A 12,318-nucleotide genomic window follows, 5' to 3' on the forward strand; every position below is an offset into this window, starting at 1 on the left:
TTGAGCTCGGGCTGGATAAGGGCTCAGAGTTGCACGGAGTGTGGCAGAACCACCGAGGCGGGAGTGGAGGTGCGCGGACTCAGGGAGGCAGGCAGACACGGGCAGGCAAGACGGCAGTGGTGTCCGAGCTGCAAATCCTATTTTCTTTTCTGTTTTCTCACCAACTGCCCAGAGCTAGCGCCTGTGGCTCCGGGGCTGGTGTTTTGGGGAGCGTCCGGAGAGCCCCTTCTCCAGCCGCCCCCAGGAGGAGAGCCCCGCTGCCCGGGAGCTGCTGACAGCGCGGAGCGAGGCGGCAGTCCGTCCGGGGAAGTCCGGAGAGCGGCTGCAGCGGCCAAGAACTTTCCTGGCCAGGAGGACAGGGGACAAGTGGCCCGGGTCCCGGAGCGAACTTTTGCAAAGCTTTGCTGCGCGTGAAGCTGTGGCGGCGGCGGTGAAGACGAGAAGGCGGCGGAGAGAGGAGACCGAGGAGGGACGTGCGCTCAGCTTCTCTCGCACCGGTTGCTGAACTTGGGCGAGCGCGAGCCGCGGCTGCCAGGCGCCGCCTCCCCCTCGCAGCGGAGGAGGGGACAGTCGTCGGCGTCGGGGCGGCGGAGACCCGCCGCCGGCCGGCCACAGCGGGATCGGCGCTGACTGCTGCCGCCGGGAAGGCCGCTGTCGCCGGGAAGCGCATTCGTCCGCCGGCTGCCAGGAACCGCTGCGCCCGAGAGCGCTCCGTGAGTGACCGCGACTTTTCAAAGCCGGGCTGCGCGCGCGAGCTGACAAGAAGAGTGCGGGCGGCACCTGAACCCTGAGCGCCTGGGGAGCGAGCTGGTGAGCAGGGCGCAGGGGGGAGGACAGCCGGCGGGTGCGCGCGCCTCTCGAGAAACTTTCCTTGCCCAGGGCCCCGGGAGGCGCGGGTGTCCCCCGCTCGCCAGCGCGCTGTTGCGGCCCCGAAACTTCTGCGCGCAGCCCAAACTAACCCCACGTGAAGTGACGGACTGTTCTATGACTGCAAAGATGGAAACGACTTTCTACGACGATGCCCTGAATGCCTCGTTCCTCCAGTCTGAGAGCGGCGCCTACGGCTACAGTAACCCCAAGATCCTGAAACAGAGTATGACCCTGAACCTGGCCGACCCGGTGGGTAGCCTGAAGCCGCACCTCCGGGCCAAGAACTCGGACCTCCTCACCTCGCCCGACGTGGGGCTGCTCAAGCTGGCCTCGCCCGAGCTGGAGCGCCTGATAATCCAGTCCAGCAACGGGCACATCACCACCACGCCGACCCCCACGCAGTTCTTGTGCCCCAAGAACGTGACAGACGAGCAGGAGGGCTTCGCCGAGGGTTTCGTGCGCGCCCTGGCCGAACTGCACAGCCAGAACACGCTGCCCAGCGTCACGTCGGCGGCGCAGCCGGTCAGCGGGGCGGGCATGGTGGCTCCGGCGGTGGCTTCGGCGGCGGGTGGCAGCGGCAGCGGCGGCTTCAGTGCCAGCCTGCACAGCGAGCCGCCGGTCTACGCCAACCTCAGCAACTTCAACCCGGGCGCGCTGAGCGGCGGCGGTGGGGCGCCCTCCTACGGCGCTGCCGGCCTGGCCTTTCCCGCGCAGCCCCAGCAGCAGCAGCAGCCCCCGCAGCCGCCGCACCACCTGCCCCAGCAGCTCCCCGTGCAGCACCCGCGGCTGCAGGCCTTGAAGGAGGAGCCGCAGACGGTGCCCGAGATGCCCGGGGAAACGCCGCCCCTGTCCCCCATCGACATGGAGTCGCAGGAGAGGATCAAGGCAGAGAGGAAGCGCATGAGGAACCGCATAGCTGCCTCCAAGTGCCGGAAAAGGAAGCTGGAGAGGATCGCCCGGCTGGAGGAAAAAGTGAAAACCTTGAAAGCGCAGAACTCGGAGCTGGCGTCCACGGCCAACATGCTCAGGGAACAGGTGGCACAGCTTAAACAGAAAGTCATGAACCACGTTAACAGTGGGTGCCAACTCATGCTAACGCAGCAGTTGCAAACGTTTTGAAGAGAGACTGTCGGGGGCTGAGGGACAACAGAGAAAAAAAAATTACACAGAGAGACAGACTTGAGAACTTGACAAGTTGAGAGAGCGAGAGAGACAGAGAAAAGAAGTGTCCAAGGACTAAAGCCAAGGGTATCCAAGTTGGACTGGGCGGCGTCCTGACGGCGCCCCCAGTGTGCACGAGTGGGAAGGACTTGGCGCGCCCTCCCTTGGCATGGGGCCAGGGAGCGGCTGCCTGCGGGCTGCCCCGCTTTGCGGACGGGCTGTCCCCGCACGAACAGAACGTTAGACTTTTCTTTAACATTGACCAAGAACTGCATGGACCTAACATTCGATCTCATTCAGTATTAAAGGGGGGGAGGGGGAGGGGTTCCAAACTGCAATAGAGACTGTAGATTGCTTCTGTAGTACTCCTTAAGAACACAAAGGGGAGGGGGTTGGGGGAGGGGAGGCGGGAGGGAGGTTTGTGAGAGCGAGGCTGAGCCTGCAGATGAACTCTTTCTGGCCTGCCTTCCTTAACTGTGTATGTACATATATATATTTTTTAATTTGATGAAAGCTGATTACTGTCAATAAACAGCTTCATGCCTTTGTAAGTTATTTCATGTTTGTTTGTTTGGGTATCCTGCCCAGTGTTGTTTGTAAATAAGAGATTTGGAGCACTCTGAGTTTACCATTTGTAATAAAGTATATAATTTTTTTATGTTTTGTTCCTGAAAATTCCAGAAAGGATATTTAAGAAAATGCAATAAAATATTGGAAAAGTACCCCTCCCACAACCTCTTTTCTGCATCATCTATGGATTACCTATCTAGGTGAAGTTGAAAGAGTGGAGAGTCAACTAACCTCACTCTCAGTGCTTCTTACTATCAAGCAGTGAAAACTGTTCTCTACTGGACTTGAGATAACTGTAGCTGATGCCCTTGTCAACTTACCCTCTTCCCTCCCCCAGCAATCTATAGGGTTGCTTACAGAGGATAGTGTGGTCCTTCTGGAGACTGAGGGAAGGAAGGTTGTGGTGAAGAGGGACAGGCAGTCCCCTGCGAAGTCCATTTTAAAATCTGGATTATACCAAGTGGCATGTGCTGTGGCCATTTGTGATGTTAGCAGAAACTTAAGAGTAGTTGCTTACTCTCAAATCAGGAACAGTGGCAGATTTTCACAGAAGATGTATCCTTCCAATTTGGAATCTTTAACAATCCCTCGATAAAAAAGATGGTCTTTGCTTATGAATATTTATAACAGCATTCTTGTCACAATAAACGTATTCAAATACCAATAACAGATCTTGAATTCCTTTCCCTTTACTACTTTTCTCTTCCCAAGCTCTACACTGAAGCTTTTCTTTTCAGTTGCTGGGGTTAACGTTACTGCCATCTGAAGTTACTGGGTAATTAAGAAGCTAAGAATTTAGGAAGAGTTGACACGATTTGCAATCTGGATGAAACATTCTCCCAGCTTCATAAATATTCGTTCTCCTCCACTGCCTCTCTCTCTCTCTCTCTCTCTCTCTTTTTCTCTCTCTCTGAAACAAACACCTATACTTAGACAATTTACTACAATAGCAGTTTACCATTTGGGGTTTTTCTACAGTTTATTTCTTAATTTGTTTCTAAAATATTCAGCCTTATTTAAGTCCTTATTACAGAAATAGCCTTAAAAGATGGTAATCTATATACCCGAAAAGATTCGTAAGAGAAACCATGAACACCAACACAGTGATTACCTATGTAAGTCAAACCTTAGCTCTGGGGAAATGGCAAACTTAAATTCTGTCTACAGATACAACTTGGGAGATCAACAAGGCAGTATGCAACAAGGGAACAATTTTTGCTTGGTTGCTTTTCATCCCAAGAGCCGGTGTGATTATCAAGCAGCAAAAGCAATTTGATATCCAGGAATATTTCACAAACCACTAATTGAGGCAGGGCTGTTTGCTCATTAGCAGTGCTCTAGTACCCAACAGGTCTGAGAGTGCTAATATCCTGCCTGTGGCTGTAAATCCAAAGACAGACAGAGTTGCTCCTTCGGAGTGTATCTCAGAGTGCAAGAGATTGGACAGACTTGTTAGCTATCAGATCCACTCCGTTGTAATAACACTTCTTTAACAAAGGGTTACTGGGAGCAGAGCAGAGTTTGCCAAACAGTGAATTTGCCGATGTCAGCAACCCGGAAGGTGAGTTGATTTTGACCATATGTAGGAATAGTCAGCAGAGGGACAATAAAGCACTTTGGGGTGGGGCTCTATGGAAGCTAAACAAGAGCCAACTAGAAAAAATAAGCAGGCTGGGGAATTAATTACCTGCAAAGGTAGACTAAGCCAGACAACAGAGCAGCACAGAAAAAGCCACACCACTCCCCCGCTTTAGACTCCAAGTGTTTAAAAAAAAAAAAAAAAAAAAGAGCCTGAGTCTCAGGCCTATTGCCACTCTTGTTTGCTTTTTGTTTATTTCAACTAACATTCTAAATGTATATCCCTGAAATTCTAATCATTCTAACAAGAGGGATAGAAAAGTCATTGTGGTAGAGGACATTAACCAATGACCTTGGGACACAGAAAATCAGCTAATTTTGTAGACACACAAGTTACTTTTATTTTGCCATTCAATAAGTTACTTGGGTAGCACTAGTATTTGGAGAAGATGAAGCTAGTGCCACATAAAACCATTAATTCTCTTCTAATTTGTGTTATGTATGGGTATTTCAAACAGATTTGTAACCCTTTGTGCCCATTGGGGCAGAGGGTTCATGAACTCAATGAAAAAGTCTACAAAATTCTATGTATGTGTACGTGCATGCATACACGGGCACATACACGGTCCCCTGGGGAAAGAAATCATTAGCTTTTATTTGGTTTTCACAGAGTTCCATGACTCAAAAATGGTTAATAATTCCCAAGCTTAATGGCTACACACACTCATTATGAGAAATTTGCTTTTGTGTGAATCTGAGTCTCATGCCTTTCCCCCCTTCTAGGCTTCTATTTGTGCTCATCCATTTACCTGGAATGCCTTTCCTTCTGGTCCCGTGGATGAATCCCATCCATTCCTCAAGGCTTGGCATACATAGTGCCTTCACAATGAAGCCTTCCTTACTAACTCTGTCTTCAGGAATGAACATTCCCATTGAGCATAACATTTTATCAAAACTAATATGGTAGCACTTATCAAAGTATTATCATTGTGAACCTCTGTGACTCTTGGCTAGAACCCTATCCTACTCATCTGTGGGCCCCAGACTCCTAGTACAGTGCCTGGCACTAGGAGATATTAAAATGTGTGATGATTGAAGAAGCAATTGAACTTAAACCCTCCTCCAAAATAACTTCGGGTCTTAATTTCTTCTAGTGAAGTATACTTCATTCATTTTCGGGTATACAAGTCCAGATGGATTGAAGACCCCAAGAAAATTCAAGCCTAGTCAATTTTCAGTGAGTGTTCTAAAGCCCAGTTTTCAATGAGTGTTCTTAAAATAAGCTGTCAGCACGTTCTTCCAGCCATACAGTGTCCCTTCTCCCCTCCACTAATGCAAGTGGGCACCTCCTTATATAAAATGGGTCTGCCTGAAAGATTGGGCTTGGAGGTGGGGATGGGCAAGGATAATGTATGACCATTAGGCAAGCATAAAAAATAGTTCCAGATGTGGCTTTATTAAAAACAACTACTTCGGGGCACCTGGGTGGCTCTGTGGTTTAAGCCTTTGGCTCAGGTCATGATCCCAGCATCCTGGGATCGAGCCCCGCATCGGTCTCTCTGCTTGGCAGGGAGCCTGCTCCCCCCACCCCCCCGCCTCTGCCTGCCTCTCTGCCTATATGTGATCTCTGTCAAATAAATATATAAAATCTTAAAAAAAAAAAAACCTACTTCATTGGTAATCGCAGAGAGGACTTTCTTTTTATAAAGTTAATATATCTCAGGGGTCTAGAAGTTAGTGCTTAGCATCTTCTGGATAGAGATAAGGATCATGCTGAAGTATCTATTCCCCATGTCCTTTGATTGTTAGAGAAGATGTGCATTGGTGGAACTAACCAAAAAAGACAATTCCAAAAAAGACTCTGCCCTACTCTTGCCTCCATGGGTCTTCTATATGGGTCAAGTGGAAGGTCATGGAAAATGGGAAAATGTTAGAATATGGGATGGCCCCAGAAAGTGAAATTGTTTCTTCCTAACTCTGGAACCTGGCCCCATTTATTTGGTTTTGGACGTCTGACATCCCAGAGAAGGGCATGCCCCTGGGCCTGGGTCTCATTGAGGACCTATGCTAAGCATGGGGATTCAGTGATGAGCGAGACACAATCCCTATTCTCAAGGAGCTCACAGTCTGGTGGGGAAGAGCATACAGATAAAGCACAAAGAGATGCCAGATCTGGGGAGGAGGAACCATTATCAGGAGAGACTTCATGGGAGAGGTGACATGTAAGCTGAGCCAGTGGGACTCACCAGGAAGGAAAGGTTGGAAGAGGAACTTGCATGCGAGGGCACAGTGGAATAGGAGAGCACGGTGCATTCAGAGGGCTGTGAGCTGCTTGGAGAAGCTGGGAATGAAAGTATGAGAAGAGAAATGGAAGCAGGAGAGTTTAGGGGTGAGGTTGTGAAGTAGGATCTGTTCCATGCTAAGAGTTTGGTAGTTATCTTGCAGGTGATAGGGAAATGTAGAAGGACACAGAGAAACGGACTCTCAACTTGAGAGAGATTCATGCTGGTAACAGTTCGGGTAATGGACTGGTGGGGAAGATGCCAGGAAGGAAGGGTGATACCAAAGACAGGATTCAGTTTAATTTGGAATGCCTGTGGTCTCCAAAGCTGTCCTGGAGTTGGGGGAGAAGTGGGAAGAAGATGGCTTAGGCTGGGCCCCCATTATCCCACATTTCTTCCTACACAACTTTCTGGCAAGCTGGGCCTAAGGAGGGAAATCTGCAAGTTCGCACTTTGCCTCGACAGCTTGTCCCGAACTTCAGTTTTCCTGTGTCAACTTGACATCCGGAGGGAAGTCATCTTATAAAATGGTCGCTTCTCCCTGCTCAGTGTCAGGATGCTCAAATAAACAGATGTAAAAGAAAAAAAGGCTTGTGATCTCACCACTGCAGGACCCAAACCTAATTTTACGCCATCTGCCAGAACTGACTAAGCTCAGTGGGACTGATTGACCCAAACTATGCAAACCTTCTGATGTAAGCCAAGAGACCGATGTTTTTACTTAGGTTGGGAGAATTGAATCATAACACCTAGCATCCGTATGACACTCATTTGATTTATCAAGCAACACTGAATTTCTATTTTGTTCCAGGCACTTGGAAGGCAACAGGGAGTGAAATCCACAGGATGCCTCCCCTCATGGAGTTTTTATTCTGGTAAGAGATGCCGGTAAATAGAAAACACAGCGATTAATGTATGATTCTATACCTCGACAAAGACAGTAAAGAAGGAAAGTAAAGAGAAAAATCTTCTGAGCAGGGCCAGGGGGAAAGGCCTTTCTGCAAAAAAACACCTAAACCGAGACTTCCTCCATGACTAGAGTTCCTCAGGGGAAGAGCAGATGAGAAGGGCAGCAGCTGCAGGTGCCCCAGGAGGGAAAGCGTGGGGAAGAGTTCTGGGCATCCCAGGGGTTGAGAAACAGCCTGCTTTGCTGGCGGAGTGAGCAAAGGAAGTGTGATGAGCAATGTGATGTGCGCTCCTCTGTCATTTCCACAGGGCTTTTCTCTCTTCTGTCTCCTTCCACTGGTACCTCTACCCTGGCTATGTCATTGGTACTAGCTGGATCTCACTGACTCAGCAACTGTTGCTCCCAGTGAGTCTTAAGAGTTTTGTTCAGGCTCTCCTCATCCACTGGCTGATGGGGCCACTGTTAGGCTTCAAGAACCATATTCTCCTCCTATGTTGTTCTAGGAACCAGATGCCCGGGTGATCCTGGGTTCCTTATCCAGGGCACGTCCCCGCTTCCACATCAAGGACCCCAAGGAACTGAATTAGTCATCAGAAAGTTCTTTGATGTGCACACCATCTGAGCAAAGGTAATCAGATAGTATCCTGGGATATGCCATCCGTGGCCCAGCAGCGAGTGATGAACTCCCCTTGTCCTGCTGCAAACTCATCCTCTCTGGAGGGGCCAGAACATTTAGTGCCAAGATCCCCAGCACTTTCTTGCCATACAGACTTCTCCCATGTACATCCACTGAAAAATAGTGTCTGATGGTTGCCTCCTTGTTGCTTTAGAACACTGGATTCCCAGATCACCACGTTACTGCCTTCTCAGGTTACTGCTCCTCACTGGCTATTTGCGCAGAATTTGCGTATTTCCCAGATCTCCTCGGGACTGTCAGTGCATCAGCTTCTGCTGCTGGCTAATCTCTTCCAGAGTGGTGATTCATCTAGGTTCATGTTCAATGGGAGGAATTTTCCCTGGCCTTATCACAAATCCTGGAAAAAGGTGGGCAAGAACCTGGGCTGTTATGTAATTGACCATACTAACAGTTAGGATGCTTATAGGGACCAGTAACAGAAGACCCAATTTAAAGAGGTCCAGGCATGACCCAAGTCCAGGGCTCGTTCATGGACATCATCATGGGTGTAATGGCTTTCTATCTTTCTTGGTATGTCAAGGAACATCCTTGCGTGGTCTCAAGATAGCTTTGGCAACTTCTGACATCATAGGTAAACACAATGCAAGGACATTTACTCTAATTTTTCTCTTTTTATTAGCAAAAGAAATCTTTCCTAGATGCTCCCCACCTCCATCCCTGTCGACTTCCTCTCAAATCCCTTTGGTTAGGAGTTGGTCACATACATATACCCAAACAGGGGATGAGGCCTTCATAATTGGCTGACAGTCGTGCTTTGCCTTTTGGGATCCCCTTTTTCTAACCACATGGGAAAGTGAACACACAAAGTTATTTTTAAAATAAGTAAAAACTGGGGCACCTGGGTGGCTCAGTGGGTTAAGCCGCTGCCTTCAGCTCAGGTCGTGATCTGGGGGTCCTGGGATCGAGTCCCACATCGGGCTCTCTGCTCGGCAGGGAGCCTGCTTCCTCCTCTCTCTCTGCCTGCCTCTCTGCCTACTTGTGATCTCTCTCTGTCAAATAAATAAATAAAATCTTTAAAAAAATAAAATAAAATAAGTAAAAACTCAGGGCAATGATAGCAAGAAAAAAGTGAGAAAGAAGATGGCTTTTGGGTTGGTGGAGGGTCACTAAGGCTCTATGCCAAACATTTCCAGCTCTCCTCTTGGGTACAAGGTAGGGTAGTACTTTCCCATCTCCTACCTCCTTGAAGGTGGGTAAGAAACCACGTGACTTGTGTCAGCCAATGCAATGTGAGCCGGGGTGACATCTCTCACAATCAGGTGGAAGCCCAAGAGCAAGCGAGAGAGATTCAACACGCTTCAGCTTTGGCAAATATGGAAGCATAGAAATGGGGTGTCCATTAACCTGGGTCTTTAAATAATAATGATGTAGATCAGAGTCTCTCTCCAGGCCCAGCAAATTTACAATAGACATTGAACACGAGCAAGAACAAAACCTTTGTTGTTTTAGGACACAGAGATTTGAGAGCTACTTGTTTCCGTGACATTACCTAGCCTTTCCCAACTCCAGGAGAAACCAACTGCATCTTCTACAAGTGTAATAAAAACACGTGTATAATATTCATGATAGATCTCATTTCCCAAACTTCTACTATGTAGCAGGCACTGTACTGGGTCTCACAAGTAAATGACAGGGCTGTGTTTTATACACATATGAGAAAATGGAGGTTCAGGTCTTGTTCAGGTTCATGGGGTAAGTGACTGGTGGAAACGCAAGTTGAGTCTAGGTCTTTCTGACGCCAGAGAGCTTGCACTGTACACATATATCCTTATTCCTGAGTACTGGTGCCACATATCTCAGCGGAGCTTTACAATTTCCCTGCCACAGACCCCGTTGTCATTCTACCCAGAGCCTCTCCCCTTTCCACTCTTCCTCCCTGTCCTTCCGACTCCATGAAGAATCAAGGTATTACAAGTTAGAGGAGGCACATGGATTTTGGAACTGAGTGCCTACAAGTTAATCCGGGCTCTGCAGTTGTATTTGGGGGAGCAAGGGGCGAGTACCCTAATATCGCTAAGCCTCAATCCCTTCCTTTGTAAAAATGAGGCCAGCCAGGGCTCCCTCAGAAGCCGGTCAGGAGGATCGTGTATGTACAGCCCTTGTATGGAGCAGACAAGCAAGAATTAGCCACTTTTCACTGTAGACTTGTTCATTTAAGAAGAAGCAATCAAGACTCCCCCACGCCATGCTCCAAGCTGGTGTGTGTGCACACACACATGCACAAACCACCCTCCCTGAAATGCAAACGTTTCCCAGTAATATTCAACAAGGTCTCACCGGGCCTGCTTCTTGGTCATATAAGGGCCGGCAGGTCCTCTCCACGGGCTGGAGACAAGTTTTGTTTCCCCAGCTGCACTCACAGGGGAATGCTCTGCAGGCACAGCATCGGGAACCTGTTTGACTTGGCTCAGAGGCCTGTCAGCACATTCAGGAAGTGAAGTCAGAGAGAGGCCCGATTTCCAACAGAGCCAGCTGTACACGAATGCCCAGGCAGCGACATGCCTTACCTAGGCAGGAAGCCTATCAGCCCGGGTCACCCTGGGTGCTGTCCAAGAAACCTCTGAGGATGGCTCGGGGCCACGAAAGGAAGAAGCAATCTCTGGCACCCAGAGATGGGCTGTGACTCCCAGAGCAAAGCAGCCCAGCAGGACTACGCCAGGCTCATCTCAGCCAGTCCCGTGTCCTGGGCAGCGGGATGACTACGGCCGGACTCCCAGAGCTTGCTGGGTTGAGGGGTTCATGTTTATCTCCCTGGAGACCTGAACTCAAGTTTTGGAAAGGGAATGAAGGAGAAGGGGAGGAGAGCAAAACAAATAGGTTAGGAGTGCTGGAGAGGGAAGAGAGAAAAATGAATGGTGTCTGACAGTATGCAGGCCCTTGAGAAGGAACACACAACCATTCTCCAGCCATGTCCCGGGAACAGTATGGTGACTGAGTCCTTCATGAACCCTAGTGCTAACTAGAACATTAAGGATTAAATAAGCTGATATATGTACAAGGGCTAAGCTTAGGGCTGGCAAATCAGAAATGCACCCATTAGAATTCTATGGTTGCAAGTGACAGAAAATTTTAAATCAACTTATATTTTAAATCAATTTAAGTCAAAAGCAATTTTATTGGAATAAATCATTGAAAAGCATCAGTAGAAGTAGCCTAGACCTGGCTATATGTTGGGCTTAAAAAGAATCATCAGGCTTTGATTTCCCTCCATCACTCAGCTTGCTATGGAAGTGTTAGCTTCATGCCCAGGCTCCATATGATGGTATCCAGCAGACCCCACTCTATGTCCACAGGAATAAGTAAGAGGGCAACCGTAGCTACTCACCCCCTCCCAGGACGGTATCTCTTGATTTGATTGGGTCTCATATCCATCTCTGAGCCAATCACCCTGATTGAGGGGTGGCATGTAGCATACTGACTGGCTTAGGTATTGTCAACCTTCAACACTGGGGCTTGTGAGCCCCATCAAACCACATGGCAGGAGAAGAGAGAGAGGAAAGAGGAGATGGTCAAAGCAATGTCAGAACCTACAAAGGAGTAGATGCCGCTCCATCTATTTTGTGATTATTGTTGTTACTATCACCAAATCTTACAGGGCAGGGTAGAGGGGCAGCTAGCTTCCTTCAAAAGCTGGGTCAAGATTCATGAATCATTCTTCAATCTCTCATAACAAGTTGGGGGCTCCAAGTATACATCATCAAAACATATTTCTCTGGATGGAAAAGGTTCAAGAGGATTGTCTTAAACAGTGTAACATGTAAAAATACTCTGTAAAAAATAATTACTAATATTAGTTGCTTTTGTGAAGTTTATTGTAAAAAATTTATTCATCCAAGCCAGTTGAAATAGAGTCAAATATACTCCAGGCAAAGCTATGAAATGTCAGGAATCCCACTAATCTATTCTGGTCTGTATTTTTCTCTACTGTCTTGCTCCCTAAACTGTATCAGTATCAGTAGCTACACTAGTATTTCCACAGTTCAACTGCTGACATAGCAAAAGTCAGAAAAAAGTGAAGTAGACGGTGATCGTGATTGAATTCTAGGAAGGAGAAAAATCTCTGAAAATTTCTAGAGCTGGTTATTATCATAAGAAATGAAAGATAAATCCAGTGTTGCAAGTACAACATACCAAGAAAGGTTGATGAGTTTACTGTGCAGTTTCTAGGAGGTAATATGCTGACCAGTTCTTAGCGTTAATAATCAAAATCTTCCCACCTTAAGAGACTAACATGAGACTGAATGATCACCACT

The 12,318-nt window shown here is 48.2% G+C and overlaps 1 protein-coding gene across 1 annotated transcript; it reads left to right on the forward strand.

The window, feature by feature from the left end:
* On the forward strand, nt 1–3,265 carry JUN (Jun proto-oncogene, AP-1 transcription factor subunit). The gene has a single exon (XM_032301952.1). It carries the CDS (start codon nt 985–987, stop codon nt 1,987–1,989), a length of 1,005 nt encoding a protein of 334 aa, XP_032157843.1. The 5' UTR covers nt 1–984; the 3' UTR covers nt 1,990–3,265.
* The last annotated feature ends 9,053 nt before the right edge of the window (nt 3,266–12,318 follow it).

Source organism: Mustela erminea, chromosome 10 (genome assembly GCF_009829155.1).
Source record: "Mustela erminea isolate mMusErm1 chromosome 10, mMusErm1.Pri, whole genome shotgun sequence".
Lineage (NCBI taxonomy): Eukaryota > Metazoa > Chordata > Mammalia > Carnivora > Mustelidae > Mustela > Mustela erminea.

Bases quoted from the DNA above. Each gene is read 5' to 3' on its own strand.
- JUN (XM_032301952.1), top strand. From the start codon at position 985: ATGACTGCAAAGATGGAAACGACTTTCTACGACGATGCCCTGAATGCC.